Consider the following 25,604-nt stretch of genomic DNA (forward strand, 5'->3'; position numbering starts at 1 on the left):
GTTTGGAGTGGAGAGGGACTCCTGGTCATTCTACCCGCAGTGTTATCTCCTATTTTAAGGCTCGGCGTATGGTCGAGAAGGGGTTTTTGGCCTATTTATCCTATGTTCGTGATTCTAGTGTTGAGGTTCCTTCTATTGAGTCTGTGCCCATTGTCTGTGAGTTTCCTGAGGTATTCCTTTCAGACCTTCCAGGTATGCCACCTGATATAGATATTGACTTTTGCATTGATTTGGCTCCGGGCACTCAGCCCATTTCTATCCCGCCGTATCGTATGGCCCCGCCTGAGTTGAAAGAGCTGAAGGAGCAGTTGTAGGACTTGCTTGAAAAGGGTTTCATTAGGCCCAATGTTTCGCCTTGGGGTGCGCCAATGTTGTTTGTTAAGAAGAAGGATGGATCGATGCGAATGTGTATAGATTACCGGCAATTGAACAAGGTTACAATCAAGAATAAGTATCCGCTGCCGAGGATTGATGATTTGTTCGATCAGCTTCAGGGTGCCAAGGTATTTTCAAATATTGACTTGAGATCTGGCTACCATCAGTTGAAGATTAGGGCATCCGATGTCCATAAGACAACTTTCCGCACACTGTACGGGCATTATGAGTTCTTGGTGATGTCGTTCGGGTTGACAAATTCCCCAGCAGCTTTTATGGATTTGATGAACCGAGTGTTTAGGCCTTACTTGGATTCGCTCGTGATAGTCTTTATTGATGATATTTTGATATATTCCCGCAGCCGGGAGGAGCACAAACAGCATCTTAGAGTGGTTCTTCAGACTTTAAGGGACAGTCAGTTGTACGCCAAGTTTTCGAAGTGTGAGTTCTGGTTGAGTTCAGTTGCATTCCTGGGTCATGTGGTGTTAGCAGAGGGTATTCAGGTTGATCCGAAAAAGATTGAGGAAGTCAAGAACTGGCGTCGACCAGCATCAGCTACAGAGATCCGGAGTTTCTTCTGTTTGGCAGGCTACTATCGTCGGTTCGTAGAGGGGTTTTCATCTATTGTAGCCCCGATGACCACGTTGACCAAGAAGGGTTCCCAGTTCAGATGGTCGGACGAGTGTGAGGCGAGCTTTTAGAGGCTCAAGACAATTTTGGCCACGGCGCCGGTGTTGGTTTTGCCTACAGGTTCAGGGCCTTATACAGTTTATTGTGATGCATCTCGTGTTGGGCTTGGTGCAGTATTGATGCAGGATGGCAATGTCATTGCCTATGCTTTGCGGTAGTTGAAGATTCATGAGAAGAACTATCCGGTTCACGATTTGGAGTTAGCAGCCATTGTCCACGCGTTGAAGTTCTGGAGGCATTATCTGTATGGCGTGGCATGTGAGGTGTTCATGGATCACAAGAGTCTGCAGTATTTAAAGGAGTTGAATTTGAGGCAGAGGAGGTGGTTGGAGTTGTTGAAAGACTATGATATCACCGTTTTATATCATCCCGGGAAGGCCAATGTGGTGGCCGATGCTCTGAGTAGGAAGTCAGCTAGTATGGGCAGTTTAGCTTATATTCCGGTCGGTGAGAGACCGCTTGCTTTGGATGTTCAGGCCTTGGCCAACCAATTCGTGAGTTGGATGTTTCTGAGCCCAGCCGTGTGCTAGCTTGCACAGTCGCTCGTTCTTCATTATTGAAGCGTATCCGAGATCGGTAGTATGATGATCCCCATTTGTGTGTCCTCAGAGACGCGATGCAGCACGGAGGTGCCAAGCAGGTTACCCTAGGTGATGATGGAGTTTTGAGATTGCAGGGTCGAGTTTGTGTGCCTAATGTGGATGGTCTTCGAGAGTTGCTGGTTTTAGTAGAGGCCCATAGCTCCCGGTATTCTATTCATCAGGGCGGCGCAAAGATGTATCAGGACTTGCGGCAGCATTATTGGTGGCAGAGAATGAAGAAGGATATCGTTGCATATGTGGCTCGATGTTTGAATTGTCAGCAGGTTAAGTACGAGCATCAGAGGCCCGGTGGTTCATTTCAGAAGATTGAGATACCTGAGTGGAAGTGGGAGCATATCACTATGGATTTTGTTACTGGACTCCCACGGACTCAGAAGAAGTTCGATGCAGTGTGGGTCATTGTTGATAGGCTGACCAAGTCAGCACATTTCATTCCTGTGGCAGTCTCCTATTCTTCCGAGAGGTTAGCTGAGATCTATATCCGGGAGATTGTTCGTCTTCATGGTGTGCCCGTGTCTATCATTTCGGATCGAGGTACGTAGTTTACCTTACATTTCTGGAGAGCAGTTCAGCGAGAGTTGGGCACACGGGTTGAGTTGAGCACAGCGTTTCATCCTCAGACGGACGGGCAGTTCGAGCGGACTATTCAGATTTTGGAGGATATGCTCCGAGCTTGTCTCATTGACTTTGGAGGTTCGTGGGATCAGTTTTTGCCGTTAGCAGAGTTTGCCTACAACAACAGCTACCAGTCGAGTATCTAGATGGCTCCTTATGAGGCTTTGTATGGTAGGCAGTGTCGGTCGCCGGTTGGATGGTTTGAGCCGAGAGAGGCTCGGTTGTTGGGTACGAGTCTGGTTCCGGATGCCTTGGACAAGGTCAGGATCATTCAGGATAGGCTTCGTACGACTCAGTCAAGATAAAAGAGTTATGCTGACCGTAAGGTTCGTGATTTGGCATTCATGGTTGGTGAGCAGGTATTGCTTCGGGTGTCGCCTATGAAGGGCGGATGAGATTTGGAAAGAAGGGCAAGCTTATCCCTAGGTTCATTGGCCCATTTGAGATTCTTGATCGAGTCGGAGAGGTGGCTTATAGACTTGCATTGCCACCGAGCTTATCAACCGTGATTCCAGTGTTTCATGTGTCCATGCTTCGGAAGTATCACAGCGATCCGTCCCACGTGTTAGATTTCAGCACTGTCCAGTTGGATAAGGACTTGTCTTATGAGGAGGAGCCGGTAGCTATTCTAGACCGACAGGTTCGTCAGTTGAGATCGAAGGGTTTTCCTTCTGTTCGTGTTCAGTGGAGAGGTCAGCCTCCTGAGGCATCGACCTGGGAGTCCGAGTCCGATATGCGGAGCCGTTATCCCCATCTTTTCCCCGACTCAGGTACTTCCTTCTTCTGTCCGTTCGATGACGAACGATTGTTTTAGAGGTGGAGAATGTGATGACCCAAAAGGTCATCACTTGTTTTTAAAATGAATTCTGCATTCCGAGGCCTTAAAAACCTCTTTTAGCATCACCTAGATTTGCGTGCGTAGTCCGGGCACGTAGCCGGAAAGCCTATATGTGAAAATCTGTGAAAAATGATAAATTTTGACTATAAAATAAATTAATTTGACTTCAGTCAACGTTTTGGGAAAACGGATCCGGACCCGTGATTTGACGGTCCCGGAGGGTCCGTAGGAAAATATGGGACTTGGGCGTATGCCCGGAATCGAATTTCGAGGTCCCAAGCCCGAGAAATGAATTTTTGAAGAAAATTGTTTTCTGAAATTGTTTAAAGGATTTGGAAATGAATTTTGATTAGAACATGTTGGTATCGGGCCCGTATTTTGGTTCCGGCGCCCAGTACAGGTCTTATATATGATTGAAGATAATTCTGTGAAGTTTGGTAAGAAACGGGATCCATTTGACGTGATTCGGACCTTAAATGTAAAATTTGATGATTTAAGAAGTTTTAAAATATTTCATTGATTTTGAGGTTTAATTCGATGTTTATGATGTTATTTTGGCGATTTGATCGCACGGATAAGTTCATATGATGTTTTTGAGTTAGTAGGTATGTTTGGTTTGGAGCCCCGAGGGCTCGGGTGAGTTTCGGGTAGGTTTCGCGATGTCTTAGGCTTACAAACACAGTTATTGCAGGTTCAGAGAAAATTTTAGATCTCTGAACCCGCCAGTGCGGTCTGCAAAAATTCGTGTGCGACCGCGGAAGGGGCCAGTGCGATCCGCGTGGGGTCTCGTGCAGTGCGCGGTGGTGGGCTATGCGGCCGCACTCGATTTTGTGCGGTCCGCATAGGTTCACGGGTCATCAGGGAGAGCTGTGCAGCCGCACTCGATTTTGTGCGGTCCGCACAGGGGGTCTGAGAGGGGTATATTTAGACGGGATTTTCAGTTATTTTTTATTTTTCAAAACCCCAAAAACATAAGAGGCGATTTTCCAAACAACCTTTCTTCTCCAAAACATTGGTAAGTAATTTGTAACTCATTTTCTTTACTTCTTAACTTCTTTTTACAAGATTTCATCCTAGAATCTAGGGTTTTCATGGTGGAATTGGGAATTTTGAAAAAAACCTAAGAATGTTGAAATTTGGGGAGTTAGACCTCAAATATAGGTCGGATTCCAAACCAATTATATATCCCGGCTCGGGGGTGAATGGATAATCGGGTTTCGGTCCGAATTTCGGGTTTGGACCAAGCGGGCCCGGGGTCAATTTTTGACTTTTTGGGTAAGACTTTGGAAAACTTATTTTCATGCATGGGAGTTGATTCATTTAACGTTTATTGATATAATTAAGTAACTTGTGACTAGATACGAGCGAATTGGTGGTGGAATCAAGGGGTAAAGCTATAATTGAGACGTGAATTGTGTTCGTGGCATCGAGGTAAGTGTTTAGTCTAACCTTAGCTTGAGGGATTAGGAGTTGAGTCCTATTTGTTAAGTGTTAATTGTTGAGTACAACGTATAGGCATGGTGACGAGTATCTATACGTTGGTGTCTAGCATTCCCGTGAGTCTTTACATTGTGATCTTCATGACTTCGTTGTATCTTCCATGCCTTGGTGATAGTTCCTATATGTTGTGTAAAGTTTGTGGAAGGAATTGTGACTTATGAACATTAAGGAGCGTTGGCTCAAGTTATGTAACGAATTGTGAAAGTGTAAGTGATAATTGAATCTCTAGAGCATTGGTTCGAGGTATGAAGTGAATTGTGAAGTAAAAGTGAGAAAGAAAAGAATTTATCATGTTGACACCCTTTCCGGGCTATTGTTGATTTATTTGTTATCTCCCTTGCCGGGATGTTGATATTATTGATGTTGTTTCCTTGCTGGGATTTAATTGTTTAAATGTTATTCCCTTCTCGGGATTTAATTGTTTAAATGTTATTCCCTTGCCGAGATCTTTACTGCAATTCCATTTATTCCCTTGCCCTATTTGTCATGACCCAAAATCCACTAAGGGTCGTGATGGCACCGGACACCACTGTCAGGCAAGCCCACCAAATACTTAATTAAATCCTAGTTTTAATACTCTTGAAATCTATGATTTTCCCTTCAAATTTACCATTTTAAAAAGATAATCGTCTTAAATCAAATTAAATAATAAGCAGTTGATATAAAATACTTTACAACCATCCCAGAACCCGGTGTCACAAGTGCATGAGCAATTTCTAAGAATAATCGAATAAAGTACAACAGCTGTCCAAAATACAATTGGACAGAAAATAAATAAAATCCTGAGAGAGACTACACTAGCTGCGGGTCGCCTCGAGGAAATACAGCTCACCTAGTCTCCGTGTCAACCATGCTGCTACGCTTGCTAAGCCATTAGTGACGCATGTGCCTTTGCAACAAAAATGCACAGAAGTGTAGTATAAGTACAAAAACAACGTGTATTCAGTAAGTATCCCGCCTAATCTCGAAGAAGTAGAGACGAGATGGCAACTTTGACACTTACTAAAGGTCCAGTAATAATATTATTACTGCGATGACCCACAGATCCATTAAGAACGACAGTACAATTCAAATGAGTCACTAGACAGGTGAAAGTTCCTTTTTAATTAAAATCTCCGGATTCATAATCCCTTAATTGAAAATTATCTCAAGTCGAGGAAGGCAGGTATTAGTATCAACAACTTTCATAGCAAGCAATACAAGCATGCGCAACTCATGCCGAGGACGTACGGCCCGATCCAATAATATTTAAACTGCGCACTGCCGAGGGTCGAACGACACGAACCATAGATGCATCTATTACCCCTCTCGCGAACCATACATGCGACGCGGTCAAATTTAAATAAGCAATCATCGTGCTCACGAACCTTTCATGCGACGCAGGTACACATAGAAATACATGCTCAAACAGCAGATTAAGAATTTATCGAGGAACATTTATCCAAATAAAAGCCAATTCTCTTTTAACGATTTCATAAAATGAAGTTTAATCCTTTTAGAAATTCATTTACCAGTTCGACAGGATTTAAGCAATTCAACTGTAACCATTATTACAATTATTCCAAGTACAACATGCTTTTGGGTCCTAGACTACCCGAACAATAACATAATAGTAGCTACGCACGGACTCTCGTCACCTCGTGCATATGTAGCCCCCACAAATAGGAGCACATAACCAATTAACTCACCTATGGGGACAATTCCCCACTTACAAGGTTAGAAAGGAGACTCGCCTCGCTCCGAAGATCCATAACCGGCATTCCACGCCCTTCCGAAGACTTGAATCGATGCTAAATAATCCCAAAACTAGCCAATGATTATGCAAATTCATTAATATACGATAAACTACTCATATTAATCCAATTTATAACAATTCCTAATCCCGATTGAAAGGTTGACAAAAACGCCCTCGGGCCCACGTGCCCGGATTCCAAAATTTTTTGAAGATTAAGCTTACGCATGACTCCATGAACTCAAATATATGATTTTCTCTTAATTCCATACCCAAAATCGTGGTCAAATTCCAAGAATATCAATTTCTAGGTCTTTCTACCAAAACCCCAAATTTCTACCAATTTACATGCCAAAATCTATACATAATCGATGTATTTAACTTAAGATGGATGGGATTAGCTTACCTTATCGTTGATGATGAAAAATGCCACTTGAAGCTCTCCCAAGAATCGCCCAAGCCAAGAAAATATGAGAGAAATGGCCAAAACCCGATTTTTAAAACACCTCTCTGCCTCCAGCAATTTCCGCACCTGCGGTCCTTTGACCGCTTCTGCGGCTCCGCAGGTGCGAGCCAGCCCACCGCTTCTGCGGTTTCCTCCAGGCTCCCATTTTCCGCTTCTGCGCTACCATTCCCGCAGATGCAGTCCCGCTTCTGAAATGAGAACTTCCTATCCGAGTCAACCCCCCAACTTTCCGAAATTTAATTCTGACCACGCGTACAAGTCGTAATGCCCGAATTGAAGTTGCTCATGGCCTCGAACTGCTGAACAGTGCGCTAGGGCTCAAAATGACCGGTCGGGTCGTTACATCCTCTCCCACTTAAACATACATTCGTCCTCGAACGTGCTGGGAATTGTGCTGGGGTTGTCTGGAATCACTGCTTAATACCTCGTGCACCTACCCGTGCTACCACAACTCAGTTGGACACATCAGCTCGATCAAATCTAAAGATAACCTCTTTCATTTAGGCAAATAAGCCTTGGAGCCCAGTTTCAACATCCGAAATTCTTTACCAGGCCTGCCTTCGACATATGAACACCGTATCAATCATCACCCGCTGTACCAGAACATGACTGCACACCCTTGCTGAATTCACACCATCATTCACAAGACCATAATAACACTCTCTGATCATAATAGCCGATATTCCACGAATCTGATGCTCTCATTGCACCTCACGACCTACATAGGTCTTGCGCTAATTCTTACAATACCGCCATGACGGAAGAGATGTGTAGAAATTCATGACCGACTGCCGAATCAACAAATCATTGGGTCTATACTCCTGACAAGAACCGTCACCTCATTCTGAACCAATTAATGGTCTTAGCTCCTTAATATACTTCATATAGTGAGATTGCACTGATCCTAAATCCAATGATCTCTCTCACCCAGTACAAATTGCTCAGGCAATAAGCCACCCCGGACATAATCAAAAGTCTCATATGATGCCACAATGTGCCAATAGGCTACCAATTCGAACACGATACAATGAAAACGAACTCTGAAAAGGAAATCCAATTACCCCGGTCGCAAATCATACATGCGACGCGGTCAATATATTTGAACAGACACCCCGCTCGCGAATCATGCATGCGAAGCGTGCACACAGCTAATATAAGTTCCTCTCAGGAAAAGAGGAAACAACACACATAAAAATAGATACGGGGAACTGTACTCAACATCACACTATTGCGGCGTGCAACCCGATCCAGATATCATACCCATGACGGCGTGCCACCCGATCCACACATCGATTTCACATAAGGAAATATACATCGAGCTAAATTGCTCATTACAACCAAATGCCGAATATCGATCACAAGCACGCTAAGTGCATAATACCATCCCTGGGGAGACATATAGAGCTATAAGCTACAAAACCCAAGCACAACCGAGGTGCGATATACGATCTGAATCTCAAGAGCCATTTTGCTCATATAACCTCATCTCTACGTAGAACCTCAACACATAAGCAATTTACCAAGCCGTCTCACAACTCTCTCACGGCGCAATATATCATTACATGAAATAACTAACGATGAAGTAACATCCTGACTCTCTTCCAATGAGAGCGCATTATTGAAATGAACACATCTGGCCTGATATAGAGCACAGATTCACATTTGAATTCACCCACAGACCTCAAGCCGATTCCGATCGCACCGAACTAGGCTAATAACCTTTCAAAGGTCCATAATAACTCCTCTTTCGCTCATAACACATAAGAACAACTATCATAACCGGAGTAATCCTCCACAGTCCACAACCCCAACAAACCGAGTGCCCTCCAGGCATAAATTCTTAATTTAACGACATCACTACAATTTCATACTTGATTTAACTCCTCGATCGATCAAGTGGCTACATGCCACACTAATAAAACCTTTCCGTGGGCACGCTCCCACAACCTTCCGTAGCAGATAACAGATCTGTACATCTAACTCATCGGCCGCGCTAACGCTAAAAAGCGATCAAAAATCCTTAACCAGGATGCAAAGCCTTTTTCACAAACACCGATCTCAGGTGACGCTGAAGACAATACCAACTTGCTTTAAGCATAGAAACTACTTTCCTGCTCATCCGAGCTCGTGACGTCCCTGTCAACATCGAACTGCAATCTTGATCCCCACTTCAACTTCCATGCCCCTCACTGCACCCAACACGCCAATATACGATAGAACACGATTTTTATCATGACTCCGGAACCACTAATAGTTTAACACTTCATCATATAAAAACTTTTCACTTAACTCACTTCAGGAGAACCATTGCGACACACAGGTGAATTCTCATAACCGCAGAATATGCAAATCTCTAAGTAGTCGTCTAAGCCACCATAGTCCTTCTGGGACCCGCCTACACCTGACAGGCCATAACAGTAGCATACTTCTGAATAACATTAATTACGGTGGCCGACAAGCCTCACATGTACCGCCACAAATCACTTACATAACTTTATCGCGCTGAAGGAACCGATCACTGCCACCAATATGCCAATTCAACTATGGCTAATCAATCTATCTTCCTCCAATTTATTCTTGAGTGCCTTAGAAATAATAATAACTCCATCCAACATATAGCATATTCCATCCGCACTTATCTCGAGTGACCTTGACTCACGAGACCATGCTGTCTCAAATCCCACGAACCATTTCATACCTCCTAATTGCTACCCTGCAGGTCAAAACATCATAGAGCCTTCTGGGCACCTCCTCATAAGCTGCTACAAGGCTTTATTCTTAACTGTATCTATAGGCTCAAGCCATTAGGCACCACACTTTACCCCTTTGAATCCACTAGGACCGTTGTTGAGAGCCACCCGCTCTGACTTGGCCCCGAATATAATCAACTCCATAAATCTTCTAGCACATGAATACCCTCTCGACGAAACATCGGCAGAATCACTTCCCTTGAAACCCACATCTATACAAGGCATAAATCCTGAATCCTTCCCCAAGTTTGAACATGGGCCAATAAGGCCAACCATAGCACACCTTTAACAATTCCTCTGTTCAAATCACCGCTTATGTCCTTTCCGTAGCTGAAATGACCCATCAACTATTAACCAGAAACCTCGCAAGTAGTTAACCATGCAACCCTAATCATAGGCAGTGGGACTCTCCCACTTAGCTTGAAGCCATTATTACACAACTCTGGACTCCACCAGGATCCTTTATTTTTTATCGACATAACCTTGCGCAATCAACTGACAAATTCTCGAAATCTTTCTGTAAAAATCCCTTTATATACTCTGAATCATCAACCACATTCACACGACCGATCTCTTTAATGTATAACCAATAGAATTTCCGCAGAAGCTTCGCCAACCATGCAACTACCGATCCGCTCACTGGAGATAACCCACCTATGGGATTTATGTGCCGACGTCTTCCAACGCTGCTACACGGGGTGCTATCCCCACGACATTAGTGACCCATCCTGAGTCCAAGCTCACTCCCTAGCTGCATAAGTCCATTCACCTCTCGTGGACATCAATTAAGTGCGCGGCAACATCCTTCCAATTAAAGTTAGGTTGTATCCTTCTTCATTTCAAGTAGCTCCTTTCCATTATATCAAATCTCCTGCGCCTAATAGCCCATACTCCAAATTAATCCGTAGGCCCAAATCACCAATCACTAAAATTTCCAAATTATTCCAAACTCTCCCACTTTGGCGAAACTCGCCTCTTTAGTCGACTACTACTTCTCATACCTGGCCTTCTAGAAATTTTAACCACTGCCAGGCACTCCCACATGTCCTTCCTTATGCTTTGCTGCTCAGTTGTTGCCTTAAATAAAATCTATCTTCATGGCACTTGAACCCACAACTGCTGCTAACTTTAAACCTTTCCGAAGATCATTTTCCTCGAACCGTCGATATTAGGAACACTGATTCAATCCTGCACCACCGCACCCCACGATATTTAACAGCCGCATCTTCAATACTACTTCACAATATCTTGTCCCAAAGGCGAATTGTAAAAGATCATAACACCGACGAACTTAGTACATTCAATAGGGACAACTACACCTCATCATAGAAGAAAACTCTACCACGCTTGCAAATACCAAATCTCATTACTCCATCAACCCAAATCTGCACATTCTTAGTCCGATTGCCTTTCCTCCGCCAGAAGTAAAATACCGAATCTCTGAATCATGCACTGAGTAAACCACCCTTCAAGTCATTCTCTGCCCTGACACGTAGGCAAACATCCTACCATCATATCAATATTGCAGAACAATTGTTCATAGCTCCATGGCAACTTGTGCCTAACCTCAGAGCTCTTAGAAGCACCGCTACTGAGCCGAAATGACAGAATATCCTTTCACAAGGTGGCGATAATAGCAAAACAACTATGCGGGGAGAAACGTCCCGCACCACGTCGGTAGTACCATTACAATTCTTCAATTCTCGATTTATAACCAGCGGTTCACGTCGCGTAAGATTGAGTAGGAAGGAATCAAGGGCATAAGCCTCAAGGAATCAAATCGCACGATGAGGAATCAAGAAGGGAAGTACTCCTAACAGTCCTGCAGCCTCCCAAAGATAAGTACAGACGTCTCCGTACCGATCCGCGGGACTCTACTAGACTTGCTCATGACTCGTGAGACCTACGGGAACCTGGCTCTGATACCATGTTGTCACGACCCAAAATCCACTAAGGGTCGTGATGGCCGGACACCACTGTCAGGCAAGCCCACCAAATACATAATTAAATCCTTGTTTTAATACTCTTGAAATCTATGATTTTCCCTTTAAATTTACCATTTTAAAAAGATAATCGTCTTAAATCAAATTAAATAATAAGCAGTTGATATAAAATACTTTACAACCATCCCAGAACCCAGTGTCACAAGTGCATGAGCAATTTCGAAGAATAATCGAATAAAGTACAACAGTTGTCCGAAATACAATTGTACAGAAAATAAATAAAATCCTAAGAGAGACTACACTAGCTGCGGGTCGCCTCGAGGAAATACAACTCACCTAGTCTCCGTGTCAACCATGCTGCTACGCCTGCTAAGCCATTAGAGGCGCATGTGTCTGTGCAACAAAAATGCACAGAAGTGTAGTATGAGTACAAAAGCAACGTGTACTCAGTAAGTATCCCACCTAATCTCGAAGAAGTAGAGACGAGATGGCAACTTTGACACTTACTAAAGGTCCAGTAATAATATTATTAATGCGATGACCCACAGATCCATTAAGAACGACAGTAAAATTCAAATGAGTCACTAGACAGGTGAAAGTTCCTTTTTAATTAAAATCTCCGGATTCATAATCCCTTAATTGACAATTATCTCAAGTCGAGGAAGGCGGGTATTTGTATCAGCAACTTTCATAGCAAGCAATACAAGCATGCGCAACTCATGCCGAGGACGTACTGTCCGATCCAATAATATTAAAACTGTGCACTGCCGAGGGTCGAACGGCACGAACCATAGATACATCTATTACCCCGCTCGCGAACCATACATGCGACGCGGTCAAATTTAAATAAGCAATCATCCTGCTCGCGAACCTTACATGCGACGCATGTACACATACAAATACATGCTCAAACAGCAGATTAAGAATTTATCGAGGAACATTATCCAAATAAAAGCCAATTCTCTTTTAACGATTTCAGAAAATGAAGTTTAATCCTTTTAGAAATTCATTTACCAGTTCAACAGGATTTAAGCAATTCAACTGTAACCATCATTACAATTATTCCAAGTACAACATGCTTTTGGGTCCTAGACTACCCGGACAATAACATAATAGTAGCTACGCACGGACTCTCGTCACCTCGTGCGTACGTAGCCGCCACAAATAGGAGCACATAACCAATTAACTCACCTATGGGGACAATTCCCTCTTACAAGGTTAGAAAGGAGACTCACCTCGCTCTGAAGATCCATAACCGGCATTCCACGCCCTTCCGAAGACTTGAATCGATGCTAAATACTCCCAAAACTAGCCAATGATTATGCAAATTCATTAATATACGATAAACTACTCATATTAATCCAATTTATAACAATTCCTAACCCCAATTGAAAGGTTGACAAAAACGCCCTCGGGCCCACATGCCCGGATTCCAAATTGTTTTGAAGATTAAGCTTACCCATGACTCCATGAACTCAAATATATGATTTTCTCTTAATTTCATACCCAAAATCGTGGTCAAATTCCAAGAATATCAATTTCTAGGTCTTTCTACCAAAACCCCAAATTTCAACCAATTTACATGCTAAAATCTATACATAATCGATGTATTTAACTTAAGATAGATGGGATTAGCTTAACTTATCGTTGATGATGAAAAATCCCACTTGAAGCTCTCCCAAAAATTGTCCAAGCCAAGAAAATATGAGAGAAATGGCCAAAACCCGATTTTAAAACACCTCTCTGCCTCCAGCAATTTTTGCACCTGCGGTCCTTTGACCACTTCTGCGGCTCTGCAGGTGCGAGCCAGCCCACCACTTCTGCGGTTTCTTCCAGGCTTCCATTTTCCGCTTCTGCGCTACCATTCCCGCAGATGCGGTCCCGCTTCTGCGGCCAAACGACCGCATCTGTGGTCCCAGCTTCCCTTTGACAAAACCGGATCTGCGACTGCTGGGCCGCTTCTGCGGCTCCGCACCTGCGGCCCTTATCTCGCAGGTGCAGTTACACCAGCAACCAACAACTTCAGCCTTCCAAAAATTCAATTTTTGATCCGTTAACCACCCGGAATCCACCCGAGGCCCCCGGGACCCAAACCAATCATACCCACCAGTCCCAAAACACATTACGGACCTGCTCGAGGCCTCAAATCATATTAAACAACGCCAAAACCAAGAATCGACCTCCAATCCAAGCTTTATGAACTTTAGAACTTCAAACTTCTAGTCTCGATGCTTAAACCTATCAAATCACGTTCGATTGACTTCAAATTTTGCGCACAAGTCATATTCGACATTACGGACCTACTCCAACTTCTGGAATCTGATTCCGACCCCGATATCAAAAAGTCCACTTCCGGTCAAACTTCTCAAAAACTTTCAAATTTCTATCTTTAGCCAACTGACTCCAAAATGACCCACGGACCTCCGAATTCACTTCCGATCGCGCTCCCAACTCCAGAATCACCATACGGAGCTACTCCCTGACTCAGAATCCCAAACGGACATCGATAACACTGAGATGCACTTCAACCCAAACTTATAAAATTTCTTCCAAAATGCTAACTTCCACAATAGGCACCAAAAAGCTCCCGGGTCATCCAAAACTCGACCCGAACATACGCGCAAGTCCGGAATCATCATACGATCCTGCTGGGACCTTCGAATCCTGATTCTAAGGTCGTTTACTCAATGATCCGATCTTAGCTAATTCTTTCAACTTAAGGCTTCTGAAATGAGAACTTTCTCTCCGAGTCAACCCCGAACTTCCCGAAATTTAATTCTGACCACGCGTACAAGTCGTAATGCCCGAACTAAAGCTGCTCATGGCCTCGAACTGCTGAATGGTGCGCTAGGGCTCAAAACAACCGATCGGGTCGTTACACTATTGTTTGTGATTGTTGCTTGGGTGAGGAAGAGCGTTAAAGCACGAAGGGTGATGCCGTGCATTATTTGTATTGTGAGGAAAGAGTGTAAAGCACGAAGGGTGATGCCGTGCCGCACGATGTACCATTCCGTGCCGATAATATTGATTATTGTGAGGAAAGAGTGTAAAGCACGAAAGGTGATGTCATGCCGCACGATATACCATTCTGTGCCGATTTATTAATTATATGGTGAGGAAAGAGAGTAAAAGCACGAAGGGTGATGCCGTGCACACTTTTATTATATGATTGCTTTGGTGAGGACGAGAGTAAAAGCACGAAGGGTGATGTCGTGCATTTATTGATTTCCCTGATTCTTGTTGATATCTGAGTTATGTTATTTCTTTCGTTTATTTAATGTCTTTCTATTCGGAATTGCTATCTTCCCCACAGCATGCCCCCCTCCCACTTTGACTGGTTATTTCTGTGTTTCTTTTCCGCTATATATATATTTGAACTGCACAGGTTTATTTGGTAGTCTGGTCTAGCCTCGTCACTACCTTGCCGAGGTTTGGCTAGGCACTTACCAGCACATGGGGTCGGTTGTGCTGATGCTACACTCTGCACTCTTTTGTGCAGATCCCAGTGCGTTTGACTTCGGACCGTAGGTTGGAGGCTAGTTCCAGTTCACGCGGAGATCCAAGGTAGACCTGCAGGCGTCCGCAGGCCCTGGCGTCTCCTCTATCCTCATTTCCTGTTTTGTTTTCCTTTTATTCAGAAATAGTGTACTGTTATTTCTTCCGACCTTGTATGTAGCAATCTTAGACCGTCTGTGACACTGTGACACCAGGTCTTGGGTGGTTAAGGCTTAAGTATTTGTAATAGATACAGTTTTCATATATGTTATTGTTGTCTTCCGCTTAAATTTGAATTTCTGCTGTTATCACGTTATCGCCTTATAATTGTTAAAAAGAAATAAATGGTTAATGAAGTATTTAGATTAAAGGTTTGGCTTGCCTAGCTCACATTAGTAGGCGCCATCATGACTCCCGAGGGTGGGAAATTCGGGTCGTGACAAGTTGGTATCAGAGCTCTAGGTTACATGGGTCTCACAGTTCACAGACAAGCTTAGTAGAGTCTGAGGGATCGGTATGGAGACATCTGTATTTACCCCCCAGAGGCTACAGAGTTAGGAAAATCTCACATCTTTTCTCTCATGTCGTGCGGTTTGGTTTCTCAATGCTGATTGAATTTCTATTCTGTTCTCTCGTAGATGCCGAGAACACGCGCTTCCTCATCCGCTGACCAGCAGCCCGAGCCCCCAGCAGCAGCTCCTACAAGGGGCAGAGGCCGAGGCCGTGCTAGAGGCCGAGGTAGGGGCAGAGCTCAGCCAGAGCAGCAGCACCAGCGGCGGAGCCTCAGGTTGATGTTGATTATGAGGTTCCGACCCCAGTAGTTCCGGTGGGCCCAGCTCAGGTCCTAGAGGGGTTTATTGCCACCCCAGTTCTTTAGGATGCTCTGGTCCGTCTAGTGGGCCTTATAGAGAGTGTCACCCGGGCAGGCTTGCTTCCTGTAGCACCAGTTGTCTCTCAGGATGGAGGAGGAGCCCAGACTCCTGCTACTCGCACTTCGGAGCAGGGTGCTCCTCAGTTTTAGACTCCAGCAGTTCAGCTAGTTGGAGCAGCTCAGCCGGGTGTGGTAGCCCAGGCCGATGATGGAGCAGCTATGTCTGCCGATGCTTTGTGGAGATTGGACAGGTTCACCAAGCTCTTAACTACTACTTTCAGCGGTGCATCTACTGAGGATCCCCAGGATTATCTATACAGCTGTCATGAGGTTCTCAGGAACATAGGGATAGTTGAGACCAATAGGGTCGATTTTGCCACTTTTCGCTTGTCTGGATCCGCCAAGACTTGGTGGAGAGATTATTGTTTGGCTAGACCGGCCGGATCACCAGCTTTGACTTGGGAGCAGTTCACACAGCTATTTCTGGAGAAGTTTCTCCCTATCACTCAGACAGAGGCCTATCGGAGGCAGTTGAGCGCCTCCGCAGGGTTCCATGACTGTCACCCAGTATGAGACCAGATTCATCGATTTGGCTCATCATGCTCTTATCATACTTCCCACCGAGAGAGAGAGAGGGTGAGGAGGTTCATTGATGGACTTATTCAGCCGATTCGTCTTCAGATAGCTAGAGAGACTGGGAGCGAGATATCTTTCCAGGAGGCGGCCAATGTGGCCAGGAGAGTGGAGATGGTCCTGTCACAGGGGGTGGTTATAGGTCGGACAAGAGGCCCCGTCATTCAGGCAGATTCAGTGGTACCTCGTCTGGAGGTAGAGATTTGTATGGTAGAGGCCATCCTCCTAGGCCCTTTCAGTCGGCACTCCAGGATTCTCACGGTGCTTCAGGTGGCCGTGGTCTTCATATACAGCATTCTGATCAGCAGTCCTGCAGTGCACCACCAGCTCCTATCAGTGCACCGCCGCTTCAGAGTTTTCGGTGTGGTCATTCAGGACGTCAGGGTCAGCAGCCACAGCAGCCGAGGGCTTGTTACACTTGTGGCGATGTGGTCATATTGCTAGATTTTTCCCTCGAGCACCTAGCAGCTCTCAGCATCAGGGTTCTCGTGCCATGGTTCAGGCACCGAGTATTCCACAGCCCGCCCAGCCAGCTAGAGGTAGGGGTGCTAGAGGTGGAGGTAGAGATCCTAGAGGTGGAGCTCAGGCCGCTAGAGGTGGAGGCCAGCCAGCGACAGACCGTCCCAGAGATGTGGTTTAGGGTGGTGGGGCCCAGCCCCGATGTTATACTCTTCCAATCAGGCCTGAGGCTGAGGCTTCCGATGCGGTTACTACAGGTACCGTTCTAGTTTGTGATAGAGATGCTTCAGTATTATTTGATCCAGGTCTACGGAGTCGTATGTGTCATCTTATTTTGCACCGTATCTGGTCCTGCCTAGTGATCCATTGAGTGCTCCTGTTTATGTGTCTACACCGGTAGGTGATTCTATTGTGGTAGATCGAGTCCATCGTGTATGTATAGTTGTGATTGGACTGTCATGCCAAGACTGTGACCTTAGCCTTACCGGGTTTACCTCGTTTGGAGTGGAGAGGGACTCCTGGTCATTCTACCCGTAGTGTTATCTCCTATGTGAAGGCTCGGTGTATGGTCGAGAAGGGGTGCTTGGCCTATTTAGCCTATGTTCGTGATTCTAGTGCTGAGGTTCCTTCTATTGAGTCTGTGCCCGTTGTCCGTGAGTTTCCTGAGGTATTCCCTTCAGACCTGCCCGGTATGCCACCCGACAGGGACATTGACTTTTGCATTGATTTGGCTCCGGGCACTCAGCCCATTTCTATCCCGCCGTATTGTATGGCCCCGCCCGAGTTGAAGGAGTTGAAGGAGTAGTTGCAAGACTTGCTTGAGAAGGGTTTCATTAGACCCGGTGTTTCTCCTTGGGGTGCGCCGTTGTTGTTTGTTAAGAAGAAGGATGGATCGATGCGAATGTGTATAGATTACCTGCAATTGAACAAGGTTACAATCAAGAATAAGTATCCGCTACCGAGGATTGATGATTTGTTCGATCAGCTTCAGGGTGCCAAGGTATTTTCAAAGATTGACTTGAGATCTGGCTACCATCAGTTGAGGATTAGGGCATCTGATGTCCCTAAGACAGCTTTTCGCACTCGGTACGGGCATTATGAGTTCTCGGTTATGTCTTCGGGTTGACAAATGCCCCAGCAGCCTTCATGGATTTGATGAACCGAGTGTTCAGGACTTATTTGGATTCATTCATGATAGTCTTCATTGATGATATTTTGATATATTCCCGCAGTCGGGAAGAGCACGAGCAGCATCATAGAGTGGTTCTTCAGACCTTGAGGGACAGTCAGTTGTACGCCAAGTTCTCAAAGTGTGAGTTCTGGTTGAGTTCAGTTGCATTCCTGGGTCATGTGGTGTCAGCAGAGGGTATTCAGGTTGATCCGAAGAAGATTGAGGCAGTCAAGAACTGGCCTAGACCAGCCTCAGCTACAGAGATCCGGAGTTTCTTGGGTCTGGCAGGCTACTATCGTCGGTTTGTAGAGGGGTTTTCATCTATCGCAACCCCGATGACCAGGTTGACCCATAAGGGTGGCTAGTTCAGGTGGTCGAACGAGTGTGAGGCGAGCTTTCAGAAGCTCAAGACAGCTCTGACTACGGCACCGGTGTTGGTTTTGCCCACAGGTTCAGGGCCTTATACAGTTTATTGTGATGCATCTCGTATTGGACTTTGTGCGGTGTTGATGCAGGATAGCAAGGTCATTGCCTATGCTTCGCGGCAGTTGAAGGTTCACGAGAAGAACTATCCAGTTCATGATTTGGAGTTGGCAGCCATTGTTCACGCGTTGAAGATTTGGAGGCATTATCTGTATGGCGTGGTATGTGAGGTGTTCACAGATCACATGAGTCTTCAATATTTGTTCAAGCAAAAGGAGTTGAATTTGAGGCAGAGGAGGTGGTTGGAGTTGTTGAAAGACTATGATATCACCATCTTATATCATCCGGGAGAGACCAATGTGGTTGCCGATGCTTTGAGTAGGAAGTCAGCCAGCATAGGAAGTCTTGTTTATATTCCGGTCAGTGAGAGACCGCTTGCTTTGGATGTTCAGGCTTTGGCCAATCAGTTCATGAGGTTGGATGTTTCTGAGCCCAGCCGTGTGTTAGCTTGCACAATCGCTCGTTCTTCATTATTGGAGCGTATCCGAGATCGGCAGTATGATGATCCCCATTTGTGTGTCCTTAGAGACATGGTGCAGCACGGAGGTGCCAAGCAGGTTACCCTAGGTGATGATGGAGTTTTGAGATTGCAGGGCCAAGTTTGTGTGCCTAATGTGGATGGTCTTCGAGAGTTGATTTTAGAGGAGGCCCATAGCTCCCGGTACTCTATTCATCCTAGCGCCGCTAAGATGTATCAGGATTTGCGGGAACATTATTGGTGGAGAAAGATGAAGAAGGATATCGTTGCATATGTGGCTCGGTGTTTGAACTGTCAGCAGGTTAAGTACGAGCATCAGAGGCCCGGTGGTTCATTTTAGAGGATTGAGCTTCCCGAGTGGAAGTGGGAGCGGATCACTATGGACTTCGTTACTGGACTCCCACGGACTCAGAAGAAGTTCGATGCAGTGTGGGTCATTGTTGATAGGCTGACCAAGTCAGCGCATTTCATTCCTGTGGCAGTCTCCTATTCTTCCGAGAGGTTAGCTGAGATCTATATTCGGGAGATTGTTCGTCTTCATGGTGTGCCCGTGTCTATTATTTCAGACCGAGGTACGCAGTTTACCTCACATTTTTGGAGAGCAGTTCAGCGAGAGTTGGGCACACGGGTTGAGTTGAGCACAGCATTTCATCCTCAGACGGACGGGAAGTCCGAGCGGACTATTCAAATTTTGGAGGATATGCTCCGAGCTTGTGTCATTGACTTTGGAGGCTCGTGGGATCAGTTTTTGCCTTTAGCGGAGTTTGCCTACAACAACAGCTACCAATCGAGTATTCAGATGGCTCCTTATGAGGCTTTATATGGTAGATGGTGTCGGTCTCCGGTTGGATGGTTTGAGCCGGGAGAGGCTCGGTTGTTGGGTACGGATCTTGTTCAGGATGCCTTGGACAAGGTCAGGATTATTCAGGACAGGCTTCGTACAGCTCAGTCCAGGCAAAAGAGCTATGCTGACTGCAAGGTTTGTGATTTGGCATTCATGGTTGGTGAGCGGGTATTACGTCGAGTGTCGCCTATGAAAGGCGTGATGAGATTTGGGAGAAGGGCAAGCTTAGCCCTAGGTTCATTGGCCCGTTTGAGATTCTTGATCGAGTGGGAGAGGTGGCTTATAGACTTGCATTGCCGCCGAGCTTATCAGCCGTGCATCCAGTGTTTCATGTGTCCATGCTTCGGAAGTATCACTGTGATCCATCCCACGTGTTAGATTTCAGCATTATCCAGTTGGACAAGGACTTGTCTTATGAGGAGGAGCCGGTAGCTATTCTAGACCGGCAGGTTCGCAGTTGAGATCGAAGAGTTTTCCTTATGTTTGTGTTCAGTGGAGAGGTTAGCCTCCTAAGGCATCGACCTGGGAGTCCGAGTCCGATATGCGGAGCCGTTATCCCCATCTTTTCTGCGACTCAGGTACTTCCTTCTTCTGTCCGTTCGAGGACGAACGGTTGTTTTAGAGGTGGAGAATGTGATGACCCAAAAGGTCATCACTTGTTTTTAAAATGAATTCTGCGTTCCGACGTCTCAAAAAAACTCTTTTAGCATCACCTCGATTTGCGTGCACAGTTCGGGCGTGTAGCCGAAAAGCCTATATGTAATAATCTGTGAAAAATGGTAAATTTTGACTATAACATGAATTAATTTGACTTCGGTCAACGTTTTGGGTAAACGGACCCGGACCCGTGATTTGACAGTCCCAGAGGGTCCGTAGGAAAATATGGGACCTGGGCGTATGCCCGGAATCGAATTCTGAGGTCCCAAGCCCGAGAAATGAATTTTTAAAGAAAATTGTTTTCTGAAATTGTTTAAAAGATTTGGAAGTGAATTTTGATTAGGAAATGTTGGTATCGGGCCCGTATTTTGGTTCCGGCGCCCGGTAAAGGTTTTATATATGATTTAAGATAATTCTGTGAAGTTTGGTAAGAAACGGAATCCGTTTGACGTGATTCGGACCATAAATGCAAAATTGATGTTTAAGGAAGTTTTGAGAAAGTTTCATTGATCTTGAGGTTTAATTTGATGTTCATGATGTTATTTTGGTGATTAGAGTGCACGGATAAGTCTGTAGGATGTTTTTGAGGTTGGGTGTATATTTGGTTTGGAGCCCCGAGGGCTCGGGTGAGTTTTGGATAGGCCACGGAGTGCATTTCGGACTTAGAAAATTGCAGAATTTTTGCTGGTGTGATCAGACCTGCAGGCTTCGCAATTCCGAAGCCTAGCTCGCAAATGCGACTATTGCAAATGCGAGGGCACGGTCGCAAATGCGAACCAGCCCAGGTCTGCCTTATCTCGCAAATGCGAGTGATATTTCGCAATTCCGGCCTCGCAAATGCGAGGATCCCTTCGCAAATGCGAAGCTCATCAGCCTGGCCAGTGATCGCAAATGCGACTAATTTGTAGCAAATGCGGAAGTCGCAAATGCAAAAGTCCAGAATATCTGAAGGATTCGCAATTGCGAACCCCTTTTCGCAATTCCCACATCTGAGACCTGCAATTTTTATACTTAGTCGAATTTTTAACCAATTTACATATCCTCTCAAAACAAAAACACACTTAGGCGATGTTTCAAGGATTTCTTCTTCTCCAAATCAATTGTAAGTCGTTTTTAACTAACTTTCTTCAATTCTTAACATCTTTTAATATGATTTCAACTTCATATCAATGATTTTCATGGGGGAAATTGGGTGATTTGGGTAGAACCTAGGTTTTTCAAAAATTGGGGATTTGGACCTCGATTTGAGGTCCGATTTCAAAACAAATAATATATTTGAGTTCGTGGGGGAATGGGTAATCGGGTTTTGGTTCGAACCCCGGGTTTTTACTATGTGGGCCCGGGGGCAATTTTTGACTTTTTGGGTAAAACTCTAGAAAACTCATCTTCATGCATTAGAATTGATTCATTTAGCGTTTATTGATGTAATTAAGTAAATTGTGGCTAGATACGAATGAATTGGTGGTGGAATCGAGGGGTAAAGCTATAATTGAAGCGTGAATTGTGTTTATGGCATCGAGGTAAGTGTTTGGTCTAACCTTAGCTTGAGGGATTAGGAGTTGAGTCCTATTTGTTAAGTGTTAATTGTTGAGTACAATGTATAGGAATGGTGACGAGTATCTATACGTTGGTGTCTAGCATGCCCGTGAGTCTTTATATTGTGATTTTCATGACTTCGTGGTATCTTTCATGCCTTGGCGATGGTTTCTATATGTTGTGTAAAGTTTGTGGAAGGAATTGTGACTCATGAACATTGAGGAGCGTTGGCTCAAGTTATGTAACAAATTGTGAAAGTGTAAGAGATAATTAAATCTCTAGAGCATTGGCTCGAGTTATGAAGTGAATGGTGAAGTAAAAGTGAGAAAGAAAAAAAGTTATCATGTTGACACCCTTGCCGGGCTATTGTTGATTTATTTGTTATCTCCCTTGCCGGGATGTTGATATTATTGATGTTGTTCCCTTGCCGGGATTTATTTGTTGAAATGTTGTTCCCTTGCCGGGATCTTTATTGCAATTTCATTTATTCCCTTGCCCTATTGTTTGTGATTGTTGTTTGGGTGAGGAAGAGCGTTAAAGCATGAAGGGTGATGTCGTGCATTGTTTGTATTGTGAGGAAAGAGTGTAAAGCACGAAGGGTGATGCCGTGCCGATTTTATTGATTATTGTGAGGAAAGAGTGTAAAGCACGAAGGGTGATGCTGTGCCGCACCATGTACCATTCCGTGCCGATTTTATTGATTATATGGTGAGGAGACAGAGTAAAAGCATGAAGGGTGATGCCGTGCACATTTTTATTTTATGATTGCTTTGGTGAGGACGAGAGTAAAAGCACGAAGGGTGATGCCGTGCATTTATTGAATTCTGATTCTTGTCAATATTTGAGTTATGTTATTTCTTTCGTTTATTTAATGTATTCTATTCGGAATTGCTATCTCCCCCAGCAGCATGCTCCCCTCCCATTTTGACTAGTTATTTCTGTGTCTCTTTTCCGCTGTATATATATTTGAACTGCACAGGTTTATGTGGTAGTCTGGTCTAGCCTCGTCACTACCTCGCCGAGGTTAGGCTAGGCACTTACTAGCACATGGGGTCGGTTGTGCTGATGCTACACTCTGCACTCTTTTGTGCAGATCCCAGTGCTGTTAACTTCGGGCCGTAGGTTGGAGGCTATTTTTAGTTCACGTGGAGATCCAAGGTAGACCTGCAGGCGTCCGCAGGCCCTGGCGTCTCCTCTATCCTTATTTCCTGTTTCATTTTCCTTATATTCAGAAACAGTGTATTGATATTTTGTTCAAACTTTGTATGTAGTAAATCTTAGACCGTCTGTGATACTGTGACACCAATTCTGGGTAGTCGAGGTTCAAACAGTTGTATTAGATATTCATGTTCAGATAGCTTATGGCTTCTTTCTTCCGCTTATGTTAAATTCCACTGTTTAAATGTTATATAAAATGAGTAACAAGGGTATATTGTGAAATTAATTGGCTTGCCTAGCTCGTGCTAGCAGGCGCCATCACGACTCCCGAGGGTGGGAATCCGGGTCGTGAGAGTTAAATAACTAACAGCATATTTGTGCACATAAATAAGGTAGAGTACAATTTTAATTCTGAAAGTTAGTTCAAAGAATCACGAATGAGATTGAAAATCACAGGGAATCAGCACTAACTAAGGAAAGTATCACAAAAAAAAATTCGAAAAATCAGTACAGAATTACAAGGAAAATATACAAAATCACAGATTCAGGGAAGATATAGCAGGTCTAAGGAGATTACACAAAATCAATATAAATTATTATGTGGACAGTCAATGAAACAAATAGTCGGACCTATTAAACGATAAATAACATGTGTTGAACAGAATCAGAGAAACCCTAGGAACAAATTAGAGCAGGAAGCACAAGAGCATATAGAACATACATGAGACCTAGAATGTTCATGAGAGACATGCAAACACATCGCAAACAGACTCAAACTTCAAATCGAACCCAGAAGTATTAGGGTTTCTTAACAGAAATGAATCGAGCAAAAGGAAAGACTCAGGTGATGTTTAAATATGCTAAAAATCACAAAGTAATTGCTAAAAATCAGAAAGAAATCGTTTTTTGCAAAAGGGTTTTGAAACCCTAGTCTGGAAAATGAAGAAATCGTTTTAAATCAAAGAAATCTTTTGAGGAAAATAGGTGAGAACCATAAAAGACACATAGATCCATCACAGATCTAAAAAGATCAGAGGATTTAAAGCTAGGGTTTCCAGAGAAAACCCAAAGGAGGAGAAGAGAGCTTAAAATATCACCGGCCTTTGGCTGGAAAATGTAGAGATCTTACTCGAACGGCCATAGGTGGCCGGAAAATATGGCATGAGACCGGAGATGGGAGTAGACCGTCTCAGGGTCACTTGAGAGCCTCCACTGGTGACACGGGTGTGAAAGACGGATCCATAAGGTTGATAAGAGGTGGAAACTTCATGGTTTCCGGTGAGGAGATGGCCGGAGAGGGGAGAGACAGAGCTCAGGAGACGAAGGTTCTAGAGAGAGTTGAGAGGATTCAGAGAGACGGGTGAGAAGTGAGACGGGGGAAAAAATGAGAAAAGGGGGGTAGTCGTTTAGGGGTTAATATGGTAAGTATTAATCTGGGCCGTTGATTTGAATTAATCAACGGCTTAGATCGAACGAGGGTTGGGCCGGGTATGATTTTAAGTTTGGGTTGGGTAACTGGGCTAGTTTATTGGGTTAGGGATCTGGGTTAATTAGGCTCGAATTGAAATTTAAAAATGGCTAGTTGTTAAATACCCCATAAAATAGATAAATAACTTATAAAAATGGCTAATAATCGTAAAATTTGAAATTGATGCTNGCGAACTAGGGAATGGAGGCCCTATACGTCTTAAAAAGGCACAACTCAGGGATTGGAGCCCTAATGTTGGCAAAAAGGCGACTAGGGAATGGAGGCCCTACGTCTAAATCTCATCAACTCAGGGATTGGAGCCCTAATGTTGGTAAAAGGCGACTAGGGAATGGAGGCCCTATGTCTAAAAAGCTCAACTCAGGGATTGGAGCCCTAATGTTGGCAAAAGGCGACTAGGGAATGGAGGCTCTATGTCTAAAAAACTCAACTCAGGGATTGGAGCACTAATGTTGGTAAAAAGGCGACTAGGGAATGGAGGCCTTATGTCTAAAAAGCTCAACTCAGGGATTGGAGCCCTAATGTTGACAAACGGCGACTAGGGAACGTAGGCCCTATGTCTAAAATCTCAACTCAGGGATTGGAGCTCTAATGTTGGCAAAAGGTGATTAGGGAATGGAGGCCCTATGTCTAAAAATCTCAACTCATGGATTGGAGCCCTAATGTTGGCAAAAAGGCGACTAGGGAATGGAGGCCCTATGTCTAAAAACTCAACTCAGGGATTGAAGCCCTAATGTTGGTAAAAAGGCGACTAGAGAATGGAGGCCCTTTGTCTAAAATATCAACTCAGGGATTGAAGCCCTAATGTTGGTAAAAGGCGAC

At 44.5% G+C, this 25,604-nt stretch overlaps 1 protein-coding gene across 1 annotated transcript; it reads left to right on the top strand.

Annotated features, from left to right (window-relative positions):
* LOC109224374 (RNA-directed DNA polymerase homolog) lies at positions 405-24,660 on the top strand. The gene is made up of 3 exons (XM_019388955.1): positions 405-812; positions 23,232-23,296; positions 24,417-24,660. Exons 1-3 carry the CDS (start codon positions 405-407, stop codon positions 24,658-24,660), a joined length of 717 nt encoding a protein of 238 aa, XP_019244500.1.

The sequence above is a fragment of the Nicotiana attenuata genome, chromosome 3 (genome assembly GCF_001879085.1).
Source record: "Nicotiana attenuata strain UT chromosome 3, NIATTr2, whole genome shotgun sequence".
NCBI lineage: Eukaryota > Viridiplantae > Streptophyta > Magnoliopsida > Solanales > Solanaceae > Nicotiana > Nicotiana attenuata.

Coding starts and splice junctions, on each gene's coding strand:
- LOC109224374 (XM_019388955.1), top strand. CDS start 405: ATGTGTATAGATTACCGGCAATTGAACAAGGTTACAATCAAGAATAAG. Junction 813..23,231: donor AGTTGTACGCCAAGTTTTCG/AAGTGTGAGTTC, acceptor TCTTTTGTGCAG/ATCCCAGTGCTGTTAACTTC. Junction 23,297..24,416: donor AGTTCACGTGGAGATCCAAG/GTAGACCTGCAG, acceptor TGGAAAATGTAG/AGATCTTACTCGAACGGCCA.